At 40.5% G+C, this 23,898-nt stretch overlaps 2 protein-coding genes across 2 annotated transcripts in view; both read right to left on the reverse strand.

Annotated features, from left to right (window-relative positions):
- Positions 1-303: 303 nt before the first annotated feature.
- On the reverse strand, positions 304-5,912 carry LOC118805139 (G-protein coupled receptor 20). The gene is made up of 2 exons (XM_036565748.1): positions 5,544-5,912; positions 304-1,394 (listed from the first exon to the last, which is right to left on the reverse strand). The coding sequence occupies exon 2, from the start codon at positions 1,390-1,392 to the stop codon at positions 304-306; it is 1,089 nt and encodes a 362-aa protein (XP_036421641.1). The 5' UTR covers positions 1,393-1,394; positions 5,544-5,912.
- Positions 5,913-23,201: 17,289 nt separating this feature from the next.
- trpn1 (transient receptor potential cation channel, subfamily N, member 1) overlaps positions 23,202-23,898 on the reverse strand; it is a 63,218-nt gene continuing 62,521 nt past the window's right edge. The window contains exon 29 of the mRNA XM_036567597.1: positions 23,202-23,807. Within this exon, the coding sequence (XP_036423490.1) occupies positions 23,650-23,807 (158 nt within the window). The 3' untranslated portion in view covers positions 23,202-23,649. The remainder of the gene's footprint in view (positions 23,808-23,898) is intronic.

The raw sequence follows: 23,898 nt of genomic DNA on the forward strand, positions 1-23,898 counted from the left end.
AGGCCTGTACTGAAGGCCTAGCTCTAAAGGCCACGAGTGATCTGATAAAATTACACAGTTTAAGTGGACTTTTAAGAAAAATACAAGAAAATATGGTCCCTTTTAACACCTTAATGGCCAGGGCCCACTGGTGGGCCCAAAGTTTTGTTACACACTTCTATAACCTACAAATAGCTTAACCAGTTTGCATTAAAGTCCCTGTAGTTACTGAAAAATAAGCCTTAGTAAGTAATGATCCTGGGATTTTAAGATGTTAAGTCCATGTCAAAACATTATTATCCTCAAAGGTTCTTCTCTTGTCTCTTAAGCGGGCAGCTCTCTAGGAGGCAGGGTACATGGGGTGAGGGTCAGAGTAGCCACACTATAGACGAGGGCCACTGCAGCGCCTGACTCTTTAGAGGTCCTGCAGGGCCCGGCCACCTCCCCGGCTCCGCCCCTCTGTGGATTCCTCCTGCGGAACGCCCTCCTTAAGGCTGACCGGAAGTTGTCAGGCACAAAACAGTAGACCACAGGGTCCAGACAGCTGTTGAGGCTGCTGAGGGTGACTGTAGTGTGATAGGCCACCACGTGCTGCTCCCTGCTGCCCCCTAGGCGGAAATACACAATGGCCTCGCGTACATGGAAAGGCGTAAAGCAGATGGCGAACACCACCAGCACGGCCACCAGGAGGCGCACGGCCCGTGCCCGCCGGCCCCAGCTTTGAGGCATGAGGCTTTGACCGGCGGTCAGTGCGCAGGCCACTCGTGCTGTGAAGATGACGATGACAAGTAGGGGAAGTACAAACTCCAGAACGGTGACGGCGAAGAGCGCGGTCAATTGGCAGCAGGAGGAGCCATTGAACTCTAGTGCCGTGGTCTGGAAGGAGTAAGTGACCACCATGGCAAAAAGCCAAATAGCAGCACTAATGCCCTTAGCCATGCTTGGGCTCCTCCAGCGGCTAGCTGCTGCCCACACCACTGCTAGGTAGCGGTCCACGCAGATGCTAGTGAGGAAGAGGATGCTGCAGTACATGTTGACAAAGTAGCTGAAGATATGCACATAGGAGCAGGCCAAACAGTCACCACCACTGTAGTAGAGAGCCACGCGGGCCGGCAACGACAGCGCCACCAGCAGGTCAGCCACAGCCAGGTTGATGGTGTAGATGACCGGCGCCGTGCGGGACCTGGTGACCGTACAGAAGACGTAGAGGGCCAGGCTGTTGAGCAACAGGCCCACTGCAAACATGAGGCTGTTGACCACCATGAGCGTGACCCACAGGCTGTAGAAGTCCTGGTAGAGGGCCTCGTCCAGGTGGGCCAGTCGCTTCAGGTAGGGAACTCCCCAGAGGCGTTGAGAGATGTTGACCGGAGGGTCAGGAGTGATGTTGAAAAACTCTCGGAGGAGGGTCTCCATGGCTGTGAGAAGAAGAAACAAAGAGAAATGATTTACTGTGGTGTCAGCAGGAGTCACAGGCTGGCTTTACACAGTGAAACTTACATGCAACTTTAGTTTCCTGAAACGTATGTGAAACTAAATTTCACTTTTGTTGCATGCTGTAAAGCATCGTGCAGCTCATTTGAAACTCGGCTGCAACAGTTTCAAGCATCTCAAGTTTCGTGAAATAGCCGATCAAAACAGCAACAGCGCATTGTGTGATCATATGAAATAATATCTTTTAAAATGATTCATTTCACTGAATTTAATAGAGGAAAAAAACAAAACATAAGACTAATGAGTTTCTCAAAGCTAGTGTTTCTATAAACATCTGGCTTAACAGCTGGAAAAATTGTACAAAGATGATAAAAATGTTGCAAATATGTGAATGATACTAACACGTTGCAGATTACTTTTTTTGTAGCGGGAACAATATAGTGTATTAAAAAACACAAGCTCGTTTGGCTAACTTGTGAAGTAACTGAATGTGTTGCACGCAACTTGAATTGCATGGAAATGCAACTCACAACATGCAATTAGTTGCATGAGAGTCTCACCATGTAAAGCCAGCCCTAGTCGTGAGAGAAGTGCAGGATTATCATTTAGGGGAACAGTTTGGCAAGAGAACAAATGTACACCATATTCCCCTCAACTCAAATGTAGTCAATCAGGGATGTCATGTTTGGTAGATGTTTACCTCTTTAGTTTCACAATTCGGACACCAAACATGTCAAATACATTTGCAGTAAGGGACAAAATGTGACATTTGAATTTTCGCTGGACTTTGCCTTTAAATTCAAATGACTTCCTTTCCTTCAAATAACTTCTCACACATAAGACTTAGAGGCCTTGGAAAAAATAGCTAGAAGCATCCTTGGATGAACACTATGGGAATGTTTGTACTTGACAAGTTTCTTTATCTTGGCCCTGCTTTCGTTGACAGTAGCTTATGCAATGATTCTGTGGATGGAAAGAAGTTTCACTAGAGTAAGCTCCATGCATTACAACAAAGCTACTGAGAGCAGTTAGGACTGGGTGTTAAAAATGCATCATGTTGCATGTGTGCGACAGTGCTGATGAAATTAAGAATAAAGAAATTGTGAAAATAGACGTGTCGAAACATTAAAGGGCCCATTCTACATTTTTCTTGCATTTTATTTTATTCCCTGATGGCGACTTTGTGAGTGTTTATGCATCAACAACAGTAATAATTAAGTTTTACACATGACCATTTTCAGACCTTTCACTATGCCTGAATTTAACAGGCTGTTATTGTTACTGTGCCTTTAAGATTAAGACCACCTCCTTGTTTCTCCGCTCACTGTCCATTTTATCAGCTCCACTTACTATATAGGTGCACTTTGTAGTTCTACAGTTGCAGACTGTAGTCCATCTGTTTCTCTGCATACTTTGTTAGCCCCCTTTTACCCTGTTCTTCAGTGGTCAGGACCCCCACAGGTCCACCACAGAGCAGGTACGAGTTAATCAGACACAGCAGTGCTGCTGGAGTTTTTAAACACCTCAGTGTCACTGCTGGACAGAAAACCAAAAATATCCAGCCAACAGCGTCCTGTGACCACTGATGAAGGACTAGAGGATGACCAACACAAACTGTGCAGCAGCAGATGAGCTATCGTCTCTGACTTTACATCTACAAGGTAGGAGTGTCTAATAGAGTGGACAGTGAGTGGACACAGTGTTTATAAACTCCAGCAGCACTGCTGTGTCTGATCCACTCAGACCAGCACAACACACACTAGCACACCACCACCACATCAGTGTTACTGCAGTGCTGAGAATGATCCACCACCCAAATAGTACCTGCTCTGTGAGGGTCCATGGGGGTCCTGACCACTGAAGAACAGGGTAAAAGGGGGCTAATAAAGTATGCAGAGAAACAGATGGACTACAGTCTGTAACTGTAGAACTACAAAGTGCACCTATATAGTAAGTGGAGCTGATAAAATGGACAATGAGTGTAGAAACAAGGAGGTGGTCATAATCTTATGCCTGATCGGTGTATATATATGTAAATGTGACGGTTTTTTGTGACATTACAAAACCCAATATTTCAAAATGGGCTGTTTTTGCAGCTTAGTTTCCATTTATGGACTGTATGGACTGGAGGGTGAACAGTACATTTAGAAACTTTTACAGAGTACATTACACTCTTTTATTTAATAAAAAGAGGTGATTTTCTTTGATATGGGCTTTGAAGACATTTTAGAATGCAAACATTATCTTCTATATTTCAGAACAAAAGGGAAGCTCACAAGTGTTCCAAAAATGGAAAGTATGCTGCCTTTTGTCTTTGTTAAGAGACTTCAAGCATTCATTAAGTCCTCCTTCTGTCTCTCTTTCTGTCCTGGCTTTCCTGTTGAACCCTCTCGGTGAAGCTCTTCGTCTGACAGGCAGCGACTATTTTTAAACATCAGTCTTCTAAAGAGATTTAGAATGCATTCATTTAAACGCTGGGAAATACAGGGTTAAAATTAGTGGGGCTCATGCATGTATATTTGCATGGCGTGTTCATATTTTAACAATACTTTGTAAAATTTCCTGATCTTTTTTAACGAATGTATCGCTGATGTCAGAACAAAACCTTGCATGTCCATTTTTGTCATTTTTCTGTTTTTGACATAATTTGAAAATGCCTGTTTCCCTTTACATTGTGTGTTAATTTTAAGACGAGTGGACCAAAGGAAATGTCCCAAAATCACTTAGAAAAAAGTCTGGTTCCATTGACTTACATTAAAAGAAAAGTGTGATTTTCCTTCTCCTGTAAAGTTACCATTTTGGAGATATGAGGTTTTTTGATAGCAGCGATATGCGGGTGGTGGAAAGAACATTTATTAGACAATGTTAAACCAATGTAAGCATTACTTTTAGCAAATACAGTACTGTGCAAATCGCTTCATTTATTATTTTCCAGTAAAACAGCCGTTAAGTACAAGTTATCTGTTTTTCAGGAGAATTTCTGAGAAGGAGATATGGAGATACAAGATCTATGTGCATAAGGGATACGTGAATAAGGGAAAAGACAGGAGTTTCCAAAACTGGAGTTCAAAAGGTGATTTTAGTATGCAGTTCTAATGATAGCAATTGGTGGGTATAAGCTTCTATTACTTGTTAGCTACATTAACCTTGTAGAAATAAGTGAACAAAATAGGAATTTCCAAAACTGGAGTTCAAAAAATTCTTAAAAGCTACTGATAAAATGGGACTCCACCACCTGGAAGACCTGGTAGACACCAAAACTGCCCCCCTCAGATAAACAGCACTTAAAGCTTTCATCTTTGAGAGAGAGGAGAAAATCAAGCTGCTTCAGATCTGAAAAAAATCCACGTCCATCCTTCCACTGTGAGAAGACGACTCAGCGCTATGGGTCTGAAAGGATGTGTAGCTGTTCAAGAAGAACCTCACTGAGAAAAGGAGACAGACTCATCAAACAAAGAAGCTGAACAATGGACTGACCATCCCAGAGTCCAGACCTCAACATCACTGAATGTGTTTGGGATTACTCGGATAGTGAGAAGCAGAAAATGTTCAACCAAATTCTGAGACTGAACTTTGGAGGTCTGGCTGCAGATTTCTTTGAAAAACTAAAAGCGAGCCTAAGGAATGGAAGCTGTTATAAAGGTAAAGAGTGGACACACTAAATACTGTAAAAAAAATATTTTATTTAGTTGTTGAGGTTTCTATGTAATTTTTTTGTGTTTTTCCTGATGCTGAAAAATGAATAACTTGCACTCAATGGCCATATCGACTGGGAATTGATGGAAAATACAAGAATGGTGATCTCTGACTTTTGCACAGCACATTTCCAAACCACATTGTACTTCTAAAAATATGTGGTTTGAACAGTCAAATGGTTTAAGTTTACTTAACAGCTGAATGTCAGTGCTGATGAGCTTCAATTGCTTGTTAGCTCCATTAGTCTAAAGTGCAAACTCTCTTTTTTTCCAATTTAATATGTGCTTCCTTAAATAACTCTCCATTGGATGATGGAACATCGGAGCCGAACATGTAAGGGGAAGGTTTAACCATTATTAACTACAATACCAAAGCACACTCTGTTAACACTGAAACAAAAGGTTTGAACTGTTTAACGTCATAAAGAAGAGCCTTACTTTTGAGAGCCGACGGTCTGATGGATCTCTGTTGGCTTTCTGAAGCAGGTTTCTCACAATTGGTCAGTCACCAAGAGGCTAGCATTCAGCAGGCATCATTCATGCAGACACATTTAAATTCCCATGTCCGAATGGTGAAGAACCCGGGTCTTGAAGTGGTTGATTTCTGGATCTCGACCTGATGACCACTGTTCCTCTTTGACTGCTGTAAATCACATCATCTCCAAAAAACAAGCCACTTTCTCTTTCTTGATTAGTTTTAGTTGGCTGTGTCTCTTCAAGCGTACCGTTCTGCAAGCCTCTGTTGTTGCTATTGAGTCCTTCACCATGTCTGAGTGTGCGCTGGAGTTTGGGGCCTCTCTCACTCTCTCTTTCCAAATCCCTCTTTCCCCTGAGCTCGGATGAGAGAGAAACCTTCCCAAATTTGCTCCTGCTCTGACGTCACTGGCTGCGAATCAAGGGCTCAAACCTCTTCACACGATTAAGCTTGTGATAACGCCTTATACGGCAACGAGGCCGGCATTTTAAGGAAAGAAAAATGATCTGGTCCAATTTGATTAAGGCAAACCTGTAAATCGAATGCTGTGGGTGTTTTGAGGAAAAGCACCAACTCTAGGCTGAAGTTGATCAATGCTAGCTAGAAAAGGTCTGCAAGATTGATAGGTCTCGTAAACTTACATTGAAAAGAGGGATAGTGCAGATTATGACTGTCATCTGTGGTTTTGTCTCATGTCATGAGATTATGTGCAACTTCTTACAAGAACTGTTTTGATGTGACACTAATAAAATTAGTCTTAGTAGGAGAATGTTGTTGATAGCAACTGCCCACATGCACATGTTCCAACTCTGAATGGCCCTTATTTCCTCAGCACTTTGTCATTGTTTGGAAACAAACTGAAATGTAAAACTTGTGGAGTCCTTCATGAGGGTAAAGTATCATCATCTTCTCATTGCTGGTCACCTAGAGGTAGATTTTCATTTCTTTACATTTCCAGGCTTAATACATCCTGGAGTTATTATTCAATTATTACACGGAAAACAATGGCTCAGATGTAGTTGATCAGCCAAGACGTGTTTCCATTCTTCCTTCTTTAGTTTAGCATGAGACTTGAAATGCTAACAAACACTAGACGTCAGTAGTCACCCAAGTTTTTTCTGTAAATATGTCTCTAAAACTTTTCTGAATCAGCTCAAACCGCCACCAGGTCTTCATTAAGGTCGCACAGCGGTTGTCCAAAGTGGCTGCCCATGTTAGTTTTTACAGTTTTCTGAAAATCAGAAAATCGGAATCATTTGCTCCACTCCCACCCACAACCAAAATGTTTTGTCCCGCACCCGCCCGCACAGTTCCGTCAAGTTCCGTCAACTGACATACAATATCTGACATATTTTATTCACAAATACATTATTCTCTGCTGAAATAACATGGCAGTCATGGTCATCAGACTCACTGTGAAGCAACATCACCAAACGGCATTTATTCCCAGTAAACATAAAGCAGGAATTAAACCACAGAGCGGTTATTTTTGGTGTTTTGCTGGGCAGCTGTGGCCGTCAGACTGAAGGTTCTGCCGTCATTGTAAGCTACAAGAATTTGCATGTTGTTCACGTGATTGGTTTACTTAAGTCATTTTAATTGTTTTACTTTTATCATTTTATATTATTTATATATATGATTTAGTAATCGTTTTGCTTTATTTACGTTATTCATTAATTTGCAGGATTTCTCTTCATGCATGCTTTGGTCTGCTCCCGCCTGCAGTAAGCTGGTTTCCCACCCGCTCCCACGCACAACACTGAAATCTAGTCCTGTGGGAATCTGCAGCAGTGCAGACCTTGAGTTTACAGTTCACAGTAAGTCATACTGTGTCCTGAACCACATCGACAAGTATTTACAACCTTAAGGAACAGCTGGATGCAGTTTGAAAGAGGTTTTGAGGATGTATTTACAGAAAAAGATTTGGCTGACTGTTGACTTCTAGTGTGTGTTAGCAATGATAGCCTTGTAGCTCCAGCACTAAACTAAAGAGGCAAAATTTGGACAACAAACATGTCTTGACTAATCAACTTTGGGATAAGAGGAAAACTGTACAAGTTGGATTTGTTTGCTGAACCATTATTACAATTACGGACAGGTGTTTCCATGCATTCTTAATTATTTTGTTGGTTTCTTTCAATTATGTCTTTTTTTTTGTGAGGTCAGGTACTGGTGTCGAATGATCAGTTCTGGATCACCCCAACTCACCCCAAAGGTATTGGATGGAGCTCCATCACTCCAGAGAACACAGTGCCACTGCAGTACAGCCCAGTATTGGGGTGGGGGAGGTCTTTATATCCCTCTAGCCAACACTAAGCACTGGGCATGGTGGCTTCAGGCTCATGTGTGGCTGCTCCATAGCATCCTGTTCTATTAATCAATGCCTTTCCATGTCAATTATACAACCTGTGTGTGTGAAATTGAATGTGTCAGCAGTTGGTGTCCCTTAAAGTAGCTGCTCACTAATTAGAAAGGCTGTTTTGGACAGATCCACAGATTTATAGGTTAAGGATGGGATAAGACATCAGCTTCCTGTACATCACACGGATGGACAGCATTACAGTGCTGTGTCTGTTCCGGGAAGAGATAGGACAGCGTGCGGGGTGTTTAAACGACTCCAATCTCACTGTAAACAGACCTTTCTTAATTCATTCAGCTCTGCTAGGGGAACATCTTCACTAAGTCACCTGGCAAGAGTCCATTTCCAAACTGACTAATGTAAATCAAGGCTTTATGTCCTCCGTTCAGATGGGGCAATCAGAGAAATTCAGGTCAAGTGGCTCGCTCTGTGGATCACATCATCTCCGACTGAAATGCACCCATGGCTCCAGATTCAGAGCAGAAGTGAACAGAGGCGAGAAGGACAGAGGAGCGAGAGCCAATTTTGAGTCTTCAAGTGGGCCGGTCAACGCAGAAAAAAGGGTTAATATCAGAGGTGGAGTCCAGTCTGAAGTAAAGTCACAGGTATATTGTGACTGTTAGCAAGACTAGCCTAGCTATCACACAACAATGCAACTCAAACCCTTAGCTAGAAATAGTTTATTTTACATCTGGCTCACATTTATAACGCATTAAGGTTTTTGCTTTCAACAGCAGCTTGAAAAGGAGTGAGGGACAGTTTTACTTTCCGCTGAGAAACTTTTAAACTTTTGGTAGTAACATCCAAATACCAGTTATGGTGCATGTTTAAGCCGTTAAGCACAAAGTCTAGGGGTCTCCTCTATGGTGTATACCTGTATACCTGTGTACCTGCATATCACACAGTCTACACCTCATTGTAGTCTACTTCTCACTGTAGATGCAGTTTTCCCATTTGTCATGAACCCTTGGTTGATCCATGCATTTTTCTTCTTCAATAACATTGATGTAATACATTTGTGTGATGGAAAAATGTATGATTTACAAAACCAGAAGCAAACTGGATTTTCGGCAAACAATTCAACATTTATAAAAGTCATTTTGTTGTGTTTTCCCTTCCCTCCTGGCGGATTGGCCACTAGGGGGCCTGCAGAAAGAGCTCGACCCAACTTTGATACCAGCTCCTTCGTTTTCCACTGCCGTTATAGTACCCCCTCAATGGAGCTGGTCATCAAATGAAACTGCCACGACGTGATGGAGACGAATTTTGTCCAGAATAGGCTGATATCAGCAAGACAAAAGACTGCTGAGAAAAACAGGAGAGTTTGGGATAAAACGAAATCAGAGTTCAGACGACGAGACGATTCTGGTTGCTCAAAAAAGGCGATGCAAGTGGCTACGCTAACCTGGAACCTAATGCTAGCATAGGTATTTAGTGATTCTCTCTAATTAATCAGTACTCTGTAGCGTTTTCAGGTCACCTTTTAGTATCGGCTCAGCTTGCTTGGAACCTTGACGAAGGTGTTATCAAAAATAGTACCAGGTACCAGATTTGTCTAGTGGAAAACCAAAAAAAGGTGAGTCAGGTTGAGTCGAGTCGAACTGGTACCATACAGTGGAAAAGCGGCCAATGCGCCTCGCTATAGATTCTACAAGTCTGAGGAGCTGTAAAACCTTTCTTCCAGAAGATATTCCCTCAAATGGTGTTCTGATGGCACGCTGTCCAACACATTGGTCCAAATTCTCCAATAGGAGTCCAGTTGGTGACTGCAAAGGCCATAGCATAGCAAAATACACCCCCATAACATAACAGAGCAACCGGACTCCCTCACTGTAGAGGTCAAGCAATCAGGCCTGTACTGTTCTGTTGGTTTGTGCCTCATATGCACTTGTTCACTTGCAGAGACGATAGTGAAGGGTGGCTCATCCGACCATATCACTTTTTTATCTCTGTAGACCAGTGCAGATGGTTTTAACACCACTGAACTCTCAAATGTGCATCCATGTTTGTAATGAGCGCATGCCCACTTTCAACCCAATTTACAACCCTGTTGACTGATGTCTTTGCACAGATCTAAATGTAGATGTCACCTTAGTCACTGTTCTTATTGAAACACTGGCCAGTTGAGCAGTCTTTGTTCCTGAAGCTCCTGCCATCCGCTCCCCAATAATGAACCCTCCCTCAACATCATTTAGATATTTTCCTCTTACCATCTTGATCCAAAACTGTAAGCTGGGCCTCCCTGGGATATTTATACATGCACAAAGCATGCTACAATGGTAACTGTTCAAATGTATTATGTAGTACCCCTATTTGGTATCTGCACTTGTTAGTCTTCTCAGCTCATTTATTCTGGTTTTCCTTCAGTTTGTCACTCATCTGCATGCATTTGAGGCTGATTTGCTGCACACAGGGGTGTCATACACTGTTAGACTCAAAAGAATAATAAAAGCCCTGGATTTAATGGATAAAGTACAATAGACCGGCCCTTCAGAGAGGATGCTTTGTTAGCTGACCAATGTGACAAGAGCAACTTTTAAACACAGTGAACAGTTGCAATATGTCTAATGTACAGAGAACAGATCCCTGAGGATCCATAAGAAGTGATAAATGCAGAACTTTCAGCTTCTCCACATTCAGAACAGAGAGCGAGAATGCAGGCCCAGTCTTTCCACCTTTTCCGTTATCCCGTACAGTTTACTCTTTGGAATTTGCAAGGTCTCATTCTCTTGATGGCTTAATCCTCTGTCAGGGAAGATTGATTCACACCGACTTTACAAATAACAAATAACGATTCAAAAATAACTCCCGAGGTGTAATTAATGGTGGGCTTGTCACTGGTGGGTCTCTGCATTCCACCTCGCCGACGCAGTCTTGAAGAGAGCGAGGCTGAGAGGTTCTCCAGCACGACTCCCTCCTCCCTGTGTTTCTGTTAGGGGGCTTAAGCGGCGGGCCATTGTTTTGAAAGGTCATGTTTCACAGCTCTGATGCAGCACGTTTGGATAAAAAGGGACGGACAGGCCTGACGCAGGATCAGGGTGGTCTGCCATCATGCTCTGCTTTGCCATGATTAAATCTTTACGGGCCTCTTTACTGCGCCACCTCTTATGTCACTGTCGGGTGTTTTAGGCATAGGTACAGTTTTATGGGGTGATGTGGAGTTTTCATCTCACCAACACCACAGGCTTCTCTAGTAAAGGCTTGGGCTGCATAATATACACTAAAGCTATATTGGGATTATAGTGCTACATATTATGATACAATGCAAAATGACTTGTATTGTATTACAAATACATTTTTAACATGGTTAAGGTTTGCTCTGCATTATTTTGACCAAAATGATTTAAAAGTAAACCATCAAAGCTTTTGCTCTGTTGTGAAGAAATCACAAGTTTTATCCCTGGTGATGCCACAGCCATCCATGGCTTGGAGTCCAAGAGAACATAATCTGTACATATATTCTGTACCTTATACATGTATATTTATATCTGTTGCATGCATTATGAGAGTCATGTTAAAAAAATGACTGATTCAATTTTCCTGTGTAAAATAAACTTAATTATTAAAGTCAGAAAATTGTAAAAAAAAGTGTGTGCTTGCTGGTCTTTTTGCAGTGTGTTGCCTTGAGGCAACAGAGAGTGACCATGCAAAGAAATGATATAAAGTGTGGTATGAATTTTAATCTAAATGTTTGGAATGAAACTGAGTGACTGTGTGCTTTTGTTGATGTTTAAATACTAAAAACACTGAAAAAATAGATTCATTCAATTTCATGTTGTTTTTAAAGAAACCATGTTACGTGAAGTAATCGTGAAGTAACGTTTGATTTGTTGCACACCTTCCACTAATTTAGAACCACAATTAATAGTTTATCCAACCATGCTAAAGCATAAAAACAATCAAATAATTTTCAAGTAAGAAATGGCTTTTTTTTTGTTTTTTGACCCGATTTTCTCCCCAATTTTAGTCGTCTCCAATTCCACCCGCTAGTTAGGACCCCCCCAGTCACACGATGCTATCAACGCTAGGAGGGTGAAGGCTAACACAGGCTTCCTCTGAGACCTGTGAAGCTCCACCACATCTTTTCGAGCTGCCGCTCACGCAACGTCATTGGACAGCCGAACGCGCTCGGAGGAAAGCGCCAACTGCCAGATCTGTTACGTCAGCTAACAGACGCCTGCGCTGACTAGCATCGCGCTGAGTGATGGGGGGAGAAGGAGGGGCCATCCTACCCACCCAGAGAGAGCGAGGCCAATTGTGCTCTCTTGGACTCCCGGCTACGGACGGCTGTAGCATCACCAGGGATCGAACTCGCGATCTCCTGATGACAGGGCCAACGCTATGGCTTTTAACTTGTGGTGTTCTCTGAAGTGGCTGCGTAAAAGAGACTTCATATGCTACAGGTTATATTCATTCTATTGCACAATGTTGCCTGTAGGCAACATACTTACTGAAAAAAATCTTATAACATAATAATAATTTATATGAAACTTAATGTTAAAAAAAAACTTTTTATTGTAAGAGATGTGAATTGCATTTTTGGATTGATGACAAATGTTGAAAAATTGCTTTTCTGTGTGGAGCAAAGGTGTGTTGTCCACAAGCACCACCATAATAGAAAGAGGCTTTGAAATGAACTCCAGAGGAGAATTTGACAGCTTTTTACTGGTTTATTCAACCTCTTCTCTTCACTATTAACCATTTCATTGTCATTTAATGTGTATTACACCATTGTAAAATGAGGAAAACAGGTTTGTTGCCCTGAGGCAACATTGTGCAATAACAGGTTAAAAGGTAATGATTATATGTAGCACCAAAAAGGGTTTTGCTATTGTTAGAAGGGGCTACTTCAAGGGTTCTTTAGTAAAGGCTACAGTCATGTATAGAACCATGGCAACTCAAGGAACCCTTTGAATGACTAAGTGGGACATTTTGGAACCCTTTTTTGCTAAGAATGTACACTAGAGGTCCTGGAGTCCTAGTGTTGCGCTCTAGGTGGCTGATCAGTTACAGCTGAATTGGCAAGCAGTGATTATGAAATACAGGGCTGGAAACTGCACTAAAGGTCTGGATTTGACGGACGCTGTGCAAAAGTAAAAGTACAGCATTGCAAACCAAACCAATGGAACAATTTGTAACAAACTACTTTGGTTAAACTAGATGTCAGTAAATTGTTGTATTGGTTGTTGGCAAATTAGTTAGTTAAATTTTTTTGACACTTTAAAAACCATGGTTCCATATTTCCAGCCTGTAGTGCAAGATCAACATAGGCCTCACAATAATATTGCTGTGAGAGAAAACCGTCACGGTCAGTCCCTTCATATCACAGCTCTGGAAGTGGTGGTACATTCGCAGGTTCTTTTCACACCATTCAAAACAAGAACACGAGGCTGTTTGAATGCTGACAGCGTTTGTCAAACACGCAGTAATTCTCTCACTTTCAGCATTGTTGCTGTGTCTGTAACGTAGGTTGGCGGTGGACTGGACCCCTCGGGCTTCATGTTTTAAACATGTGTCACCGTGATGGAGCCCAGAGGGCCGCTGTATTTCAGCTTTGGCCTTTTAAACCCCTATAAAATAGCTGTATTAAAACATCCAGTCCTCCGCATACACAGTGGGACTAACAGCAGGAGTGCGCAGGTGTGCCTGTATGGTGACCATCCCGACCGTCCGTCGTCTAATAACACTGGAGAGTTTACAGTTGTCCATTAGTGAGTGGTAAATAGAGCTTTACTTGACCCCTGTGATGTCATGCCTTTCGCTCATCATGTATCCATATGATATTCAAAAACTTCCAATGACCTCTTGTACTGAAAGCGTCCATATATGGGTCCACTGTCCCTTTACGACAAGAATACTCTTACACGTTAGTTTCATAGATGTTACTGAATAACTCATAGTAGATACTGAACCATTAATATACCTGCAGTGTTTGGAGTTTAACAAAGAAGGTCACCAACGGCTTTGAGTTGCATAAAGGATTCGCATAAAGTGGTTGGTGTAGTATAGTGGGTAACACCTCTGCCTTCTACCCTGTAGACTGGGGTTCAATCCCCTGCCAAGCACCCTACACTATACCAATAAGAGTCCTTGGGCAAGACTCCCAACACTGCCTTCGCCTACCTGTATAAAATGGTCAAATTGCAAGTTGCTCTGGATAAGGCCAAATGCCAGAAATGTAAATGATTCCATAGTTAAAGTGACTTACAAGTATATAGACCAGGGACGTCCAAAGAGTGGCCCCGCAGGCCAAAGTCGGCCCATGAGGTCGCTTAAATTTGCCCATCAGAACTGAAATATTTTTACATTATATTTAACGTCTTAAAAAACATAAAAAACCTACCTACCTTCTTTATCTGCATTCTGTTTTGTCTTTTTGGCTCTTAAATATTGCAGTTTGGTCTCAATAAGGTTCAGCACCCTTGTAGATAAAGACCTATACATATATAGAGTAATATCTATTAAACAGAGGTGTGGTCCTAAAAAAAGGGGCTGGGGGAACATACTATAAATCTGCACCAGCCCAGCATGCACAGCCGACAAATAAACTTACAATAAATAAATAAATAAATAAACAAATAAATTCATAATTAAAATCAATGGTTATACTTGAGAGTTTAATAGTTTACAAACCCTTTATTTAATTCTGACATCAGTGATCGATGACAGCCCTCTTGATTATAAATGTTTCTGAATGTTTTGGCCTTATTTTGAAGCCATAGCCTGTTTTTTTTACAATATTGTTACTACACTGCTAGAAAAAAATCTTCAAGGGTACCTTATTAAAGAAAATGGTTCTAAATAGAACTATGAACACTTAAAGAACCATTTGCATGATTAAAGTGTTCTTTACATCATAAAATGGTTCGTCGGATTGATGGAGACTGTGTTGTATATGGCTCTATATAGAACCTTTTTGAAAAGGGTTCTATATAGCACCAAAAAGGGTTCCACTATTGTTACCCTTTTTGGTACTATATAGAACCCTTTTTTGCTGAGAGTGAAGCCTTATTAGCTGCTGAAACATTAGAGAGCTCAGGTTAGCAAGGCTTACCCAGGAGTAGTTAACATATCGTGCAACTAGTATGCTAGACTACACTTTTAAAAAAGAAGGTTGTCCAAGGGTTCCTTGTAAAAAATGGTTCTAAATAGAACCATGAACACTCAAAGAACCCTTTGCATCATTTAAGGGTTCTTTGCATTGTAAAAGCGTTCTTCAAATTGATGGAGACTGTGTTGTATATTGTTCTATATAGAACCTTTTTCAAAAGGGTTCTATATAGCACCAAAATGGGTTTCACCATTGTTACAAGCCAAAGAACCCTTTTTTGGTACTATATAGAACCCCTTTTGCTAAAAGTGATGCCTTATTAGCTGCTGAAACATTAAAGAGCTCAGGTTAGCAAGGCTTACCTAGAGGTAGTTAACGTGCAACTAGTATGCTAGACTACCCTTTAAAAAAGAAGGTTCTTCAAGGGTTCTTGAGCAAAGAAAATGGTTCTATATAGAACCATGAACACTCAAAGAGCCCTTTGCATCATTTAAGTGTCCTTTGTGTCATAAATTGGTTATTCAAATTGATTGAGACTGTGTTGTATGTGGATCTACATAGAACCTTTTTGAAAAGGCTTCCACTTTGTTATAAGCCAAAGAACACTTATTTTGTACTATATCAAATGCTTTTTGCTAAGACTGTAGCACATCATACAGTCTTTAATGAGGTTTAAGCTGCTCTGTGATCCATAAAAGGTGCAAATAAGCAGAGATTTGAGCGCAAATGACAAATAAGCTTCATTGCATAAAAATCAAGTTCAAGCCTCTCATTCACACATCATTTACATCAAGCCCTAATTCATGCTGATTTTTTGCTAGACAGCCAATTAAATGACAGCATTTAGCTGCTGGTGAGCCAATGGCTGTGCTTGTAGGCAGAGTTTGAGGTGAAGTGAGTACACTGCTCCCCCTACTGACCAAACTTTATAGTGTTAAAATTACGACAAGTGGAAATAATAAAATATGAACGAAACTGAACAAAACATCTTAGAATGATGTGACTGTGTAGTGTGATTATTTTTCTAAAATGACATATTTAAACACTTTATTATTGTAGTGTATGTGAGGCTTCTGCACTAGCTGTGCTTTCGCTGCTGTCGGAAGAAAACCTCATATATTCATTTTTGTCGTTTTTCAGTTTTTGACATCATTTGAAAATGTCTGTTGCCCTTTACACTGTATGTAAATTTCACGATGAATGGACCAAAAGGAACAGCCCAAAATGACTTGGATAAAAGTCTGGTTCCATTGACTTACATTAAAAGTACAGTAGGTTTTTTCCTTCTCCTGTAAAGTTACCATTTTGGAGATACGAGGTTTTCTTCCGACAACAACGATGTGTATTTACATTATTTTGTATCCAGTAGAATCCAGTAAAACACATCTAGATGTGGTAGAATGGGAGATTCACAGCATGAAAGCAGACCTGAAAAATCTGCAGGACCTACATGATGCAATCCTTTCAACATGGGCCAAAATCTCAAAGGAACGTTTCCAGCATCTTGTGGAACCCATGGCATGAAGAATTAGGGCTGTTATGAGAGCAAAGGAAGGCCCTATCCAGTATCTGTACAGTGTTCCTAATAAAGGGATCTGTCAGTGTTCATTTTTCCATCAAATGTTGCCAGATCCACGGAATGGACCCTTTTCACAAAGAACTGCGCTTACTTCCAGTTTAAGCGTTAGAGGGGTAAAACTCACTTCCGCTACATATCACTACTGCATATGGGTTATCAAAATGTTATTGTAATATACCATAGTGCTCAAACGCTGAGCTACAACAGCCATATTTTAGGTTTTGTGCGTTGTCACAACACATAGTGAGAATAAGAAGTGGATGGAAGCACTGATTTAACCTTAAGCAGAGCTAAAATGCTGTATGTGTGGTGTAGCTCAGCTGCAGGCGCTAATTAGCTAGGATACCATTAGCAGTTTAAGGAACACCAGCTTCATCTGAGTAGCACACCTTAAAGCTAGCTATGTTAACAATCTGCCAAACAGCATCATTCTTGTAGTTTCATATCAGGTTTTGAAGCAGTACTTCGGAGAACATCCACCTTCACTGCTCAATTAAAAACGCAACTCATAGCTAACTTGTATCTTAGCATCGGGGTGAAGCTGTGACATTTTGATTTCCATTTTCTGGCATAGTTAGTTGTCTGTGATCTGAGAAGGGCCATGCAGTGTGTCTGACATAATGCATAAGCTGTTCATTCCAAGCTGAACATGTAAGAAGTAATGTTTTGTTGTTTATTGCCTGTAGCATTAGCTTGGTAACGTGATGTGCGAAAAGCAGCTTTATGTTAGCCAGCTAAGAGTTTGTGATAATAGATGCGGTTAGCAGAGAACTTGCAGAGAATAATTACCACTCTGTCTTTCAGGTTTCTCAAATGCTAGAGGGCGCTCCGGAGCAAAACCAAAATGAATGGGTTAATATGGAGCGTTTGAACAAAAACATACGTTTATATATGGTTAAACAATTTTAATATAAAAGAATACATTCATATCCTGAACAAAGAACAGCATAAAATATTTTAACACCTCTGTTATATTTTGAGTGCTTTTGAACTCGAGTTAAACGGCGCCTCATGTATGTTTTCTTTGCTTTTTTTTAGTAAAATACATACTTCTACTTTCTAAAATTAAAGTTCTGGGCAAGTGATTAGAGAATATTTTAACATTTTGTTTTTGACTGTTGAGCTCTATTCACCCGCATTCGTTGAGGACTCTCGCGGGTGCCCTCTGGCTATTTGCAGTCCTGTTTTTGATATAACGGGGGAAATAAGAAGAGGCCAGGCTCCTCATAGACCAGCTCTGATAGAAACTGTTAGCAGTGGCTTCTAGCCAGTAGCTAGCTTAATATAAACAAAGTCTATCAAACTCACTCTCTTTTTAAAACATTAATATTACAAAAATCACTAGCATGTTGTACAAAGACAGAGACTGCTTGATGTGAGGCAGCAGCAGTAAACAGGGCTACACACATACAGTATTTTAGCTCCGTTTAAAGTTAAATCAGGGCTTCCGTCCACTTCTTATCCTCACTATTTGTCACAACAATGCAGGAAATCTAAATTATGGCTGCTTTAGCTCAGTGTTTGCGCATTATGGTACATTACTATAACATTTTGACATGGCTTCTGCAGCAGTGATACGGAGCGCAAGTGAGTTGTACCCTGCTAACACTTAAACCGGAAGTAATCATGACTCTTTGTGAAAAGTCCCCATTATGAGGTTGTTAAGAAGCTGAAATATGAATCCTGCTGCCATGTGAGCTACCACTGCTGTGCACTGAACTGACATCATAACCCTGAGCTCGTGAAAATGCATCACACAAACCAGCAAGCTTTGTTAAATGTGGTAGTTTGGAGGCTTTGGCATTAGAAGCCATTTTTTGAGTAGCTGGTGTTGTTACAATACTATGCAAGTATTTTCATGCCACGCCATTTCAGTGCACTGGAGTGTTAGCGAGCATGTATGTAGCAAGCATTAGCATTATCCACACTAGTGAGACTTTGGGGGGAAGATGTATTGGGTTTAGAACATTTTTGGTTGCGACAGGGTCTGAAATTTTTGAAAACGGCATTCATTTTTCCCTTGAAGAACACCTGCTTAGGTCGGGAATTCCCAATAAAGGCATAATGCCAACTACAGAATTACACATGATCTCAGAGGCCTACAGTGGCGAATGGCAAGGTGGGTGGGCCTGCAAGGCACCTCTAACACTCTTATACAAGCAAAATCATTATAAATGCATTGCAACAACAGATGCAGCAAGCACATATATCAGTCCGCTGGCTTGATAAGGTGGGCACCCTGTTTGCCACTGCTGGTTCACCCTCGGACCACCCAGATTACTGTCCTGCATCCAAGGTCTAACTAGTTTTTAATCTCCTCAGATTTTAAATGCACAGACGTTTTCTAAAATAAAAGGCTAAGACAAATATTACAAACAACTGAGGAAAAAATGTCTGCGTCTAATTCAAAATGATTTACTAATTTACTAAATTAATTTATAAAGTGTAACTAAAGAATGGAAGGAAGGAAAAATAAGTAAATTGGACTGTGAGGAAAATAAGCAATGAAAAGTGGAATTTTGTCTAATACTCTGCTAAACCACCAGTGGGCCACCCAGAAAACGCTATGCAAAATGCCAGTGGACCACCAGCTTTGCCATCAGCAGGCCAATGGTGGCCCACTATCCTCTTGTTATCAGGGGAGTGTTGAGGGAGCTGGAAAAAAGCCTTAAAACTATTTGTTATGCATTCAGACATTACATCTCAAAAGAGTATTGCTGCACTGGGAGATATGCTCCAAAGAAGATCCAAAGGCTGTTATTTTCCCACAACTGCTCCATTCCCATGGCTTTGAGTGGATCTGCACACAAACACGTCTGAAATATGTGGTACAGAAACCACACTGACCTGGTTAAATTAGGCCCAGCTGGACAAAGCAAAGAAATATCCAGAACATCATGTCAGTATATTTGTAGCAAATTGAGTTAATCTGGCTGCTGAACAAAAATTTCTGCTTTTTATTTCTGGGCAGTTTTTTCATGAAGTAACAAAGTTTTGTGCCATAAAAATTTGTGCAAAATGGACAATGCTAGTAGACTGTCATCATTAACCTTTTAAACTCCTTGAGACCACCGGTGGTTCCAAAACACACTTCGTCATATTCTTCATAACTTTCATATTTCATAAGCTACATTCAGAAGGTGGGTGTCATATGAGAGCTGTAACTGTCTTCTGTCCAGTCAAATAGATGGGTGATGTAATTTTAAACCCTTATAATAAAAGAAGCTGAACTCACAATGTTTTTTATCTACTGAAAGTCGACCCATTTTTTCACAAATCTGGGCTATAAACTATAAACAGATGGCTTCTCTTCAGTGATCTGCTCTGTAAAAATTATTTTTATAAAATAATACAAAGAGCGTCTAAGGTTTTTGGCTTTCAGCAGTAAATTGTAAGCATATAGCAATATGTTTATGATCATAAAACACATGTTCTGTTAATTTGAGGGGAGCTTTTACAAAAAATACAAATAAAATAAAATAAAAATTGACATTTATTTCATGCAGTTACTGAATAATTTGCCTTACGATTTGGTCATGTGAATTTAAATGGACAAACCAAAATATACCCACAAGCATAAGAGGTTAGCCAAGTGCACAGAGAGCAAGAGCGAGAAAGAGAGAGAATCAAATTGGAAGTGGCACTGAGGATGTGAAACAACGGATTCAAGGCAGTCTAAAGTCTCAGTCGTAAAAGCAAAAAATTTGGTTGCTCCATTCAAACATGCATAATTTAATGACTCTCCAAAACACGGAGATCCACCAAAATATGCAGTTGCTATAAATTTGTAATAAAACAGAAAGCTGGGTTATTGATTACGTCTAGATAAACACGGTGCAAAAACCCTGTCCTCATAAAAGTGAAAAATACTGTCTCATCATCAGTGTTTACCGCAGCGCTCACCTCCCTGTCCAAAGTTAAACTCCACAGAGGGTCCGAACCTGTGACTTATGAAACGTTTTAGGCGTCCGAGCCATTAATCTTGGGAGTGAGCTGAGGACACTTTGTTTTCATTCAGCTTTCATCATGGTTAGACAGAAAGCACTTCCTGCTGAGGGGGCCGAAGGGATGGATGAGAGTGCGGGACATCGTATATCTGACCTCAGGGTTTTGGACACTCACATGCACCTGTTTAGTATCACGAGGGAGGCCAGTGCAATGCTGTCTTCAAACGTCTTGCACATCTGACGTTAAGGGTGTGGACAACGGGACTTTAGGTTCAATAAATGTCTCACGGCTTTCTGAAAAGTTCCTCATATTTCGAGACTGGATCAGTGTTGAAGAACCGGCCCAGGCAGGAACGCAGACAAACGGGTCTTATAAACAAGACGGCAATACTGTGGTTTCTCATCTACTGCTCCACATGTCCAAGGCGAGCTGACATCATTAGGACAAGTTTCCAGAAACAAAAGACAAATGCTGTCCTTGCAGTAAGGAATGGCTATGTTTGAGCCTGGTCACATAAAAACTTACATAACTGTAATTTTAGATGTAGTGATCCAAAAGACTGAATTTAGTCCAGGGAGTAGATGTACTAAAGTTTTGCACCATCACAAATCATATTTTTGTCATTAAAAAAAAACAGAATTGATTTGCTCAGTGGCCCTTTAACGCTCATAATAAGACCAAAGCGGCATTCGCTGCAGTTTTTGCCTCTTTCTATTCATTTATGGATTGCAAAATGCTGGAAGGTGATTATGATAATGAAGCACCTACTCTGATTTACGCTGACATTAAGCACTGACATGGTGATTATGTGCTATTAAAACTAAAAGTTTGGTGAAACTCAAACTTACACAATTTCTAAATTTCTCAAGGCTAATGTTGCTATTCACTAAATGTCAACCGTCACCCAAATCCTTTCTGTAAATACATCCCTAAAACATCTCTCAACCCACTCAAAACGCATGTTCATGTGGTTTAGGATGTGGTATAACTTTCTGTGAACTATAAAAACTGCTGAACACAGCATGCAACAATTTCAGATAACAGGTGTTGTTCCAAATTCTGACTCCCCAGCAGAATCTGACTCCTTTTCCTGTGCATGCACGTCATGCGGTCATAGACATAGATGCTAGATTATGGTTATGATTTCTGTCGTCTTTCCTTACAACCAAATATCTTCAGTTAGAAAAATCAAAATTGACAGTTATTTATTAAAAAAAATAACAGAAATCGTAAACATAATCTTATGAAATCTGTGCATACAAATTGGAGACAATTGTCTAAAATGGCAGCTACACTGAAGTTTTGTTCATTTTGATCCCTCACATCAAGTCGTCGCTGTCCAAAGAAAAACATGTACCTCCATTTTCGCCTTTTTTTTCTACGTCATTTGACCTTGCCATTGTCTGAAAATTTTATTATGATTGGACCAATAGAAATGCCCCAAAATCACTTTGAATAAAATCTCTTTACATTAAGTTACATTAAAAGTTAAAGGAGTTTTTGCCCTCTCCTGTAAAGTTACCGTTTTGGAGATACTTGTTTTTCTTTGGACAGCGACAAAGTCATACTGTGTCCTTAAAGAAAACCTGGCTGTGGTTTGAGCAGGTTGAGAGAAGTTTTGGGGATGTATTTAGAGAAAAGATTTGGGTGACTATTGACTTCTACTGTTTGCTAAGTAACATTAGCCTCACAGCCCCAGTGCTGAACTAAAGAAGCAATGCTTGGACTCCAAGCTAGTTTTGGCCAATCGATTCCATCTGGGGTAAATGGAAAATTGCGTAAATTTGATTTTTCACTGAGCAATTCATGTGTATCTGAATATAAAGTCTTATTTTTGATGCTAACATGGCTACCACTCTTGTTGAGCCACCTCCAGGTGAAAAAGTATCACTTGCTGTTTTTAATTTATTTTCTCAAAATAATGATTAAGCTTTCTGAAAGAGTGATAACTCATTATGGCAACATAATCATCACTGGTTCTCCCACCTGGCAGAAATACCCTTTCATACAAAATGGCTGTGAGAAAAACAGGAGTTTGTAAATTATAGTAACACTTTATACTGAAGGTGTCATTTTTATTTGCATGGAAAGTTCTTAGCAGATGATCTGTTACATTGGTTACCCCAACCAGTGCAAGGTGTCTGCAGACTGTCGATTAAAGCTGCACCGTGTAAGTTTCAGGGATTTGGAGACCCCTCTGGTAAAAATGTGTAATGGCATGCGATTACACAATGTGGGTTGTGCTTCAGGCCTCTTCCCCAAACAGATGAATCTGATGACGGCCAGCAAAGTATTCAAAGAGAACTCAGTCAGAATTGGTGAAAGATCTTTCAAGGATCTGAGTAAATTATCTACTACTGTCATCATATCTTCATGTGTATAATGTTGATTTTGCATTTGACACCTAAACATTGAGCCGAATCCTCTTTTTGAGCCTGTGTGTGACATTATTATGTAAAGAATGTTATTCTCCTGACTGAGTAATGATACATCTTTCAATTTTAACAAAAAGATCTTACATAGTGCAGCTTTACTTCTAATGCCTCTTTTAGTAAATCTTCCCTTTTATGTTATTTTTCAGTGAAACCAACTCAGGACAGAAGATACATCACCCCACTGAAAATTATGACATCATAACAGTATAGAAATATCACTTAAAACTCTGCTGGATTTCACAGAGTGTCTGTTGTTGTATATGTCAGGATACATCCAGTTTACTTAATTCAAAATGTCTGCTTTTACAATGGTCTTTGTTTCAGGTCTGAAACAGTTTTACATACATGACAACATCAATAATACAAAGTTAATGTCAAGGCATTCATGATATGAACAAATATAATACTGTTAATATTACTACTTCATCACCATTTCATCAAAGGCAGTGCTATGGGGTTCCATAAAAAGCACCTGTGTTTATATGGTTGGATATAACATAGTGAACCTCCAGGCTTGGAGTTTCAGCCTATCACTAATATGTCCAGTGGATGGTCAGGATTGGATGTAGTCTGTAAAGATGCAAAGCTAATGCTTAACCCTGAAACCCCGAAAGTGGTGACATGGATGTAACCAGAAAGAATTGGACATCATGCTGTTAGTTCTAGATGGCCAGGGTATAGGGCAGGGTCTGCTTTGTTACTCATGATGAAGTGGGGTTAGATGGTTGACTGTCTCTATTGGTGCTCTGTCTTTTTGACTCTGCAGGGCTAGAAAACGCTGAACCACCACTGCCCAGTCAGTCACATTCTCTACTCGCACTTGTCCTCCCACTCTGGGCATCTCAATGGGGCTGCCTACACAAAACACACAGGACAGAGTTAGACAAAGAGCATAGTACACAACATCTAACTGCATCCACGATACTCCAAAAAGCACATGTACAGA

Source organism: Colossoma macropomum, unplaced genomic scaffold (genome assembly GCF_904425465.1).
Source record: "Colossoma macropomum unplaced genomic scaffold, Colossoma_macropomum, whole genome shotgun sequence".
In the NCBI taxonomy this organism is placed as follows: domain Eukaryota; kingdom Metazoa; phylum Chordata; class Actinopteri; order Characiformes; family Serrasalmidae; genus Colossoma; species Colossoma macropomum.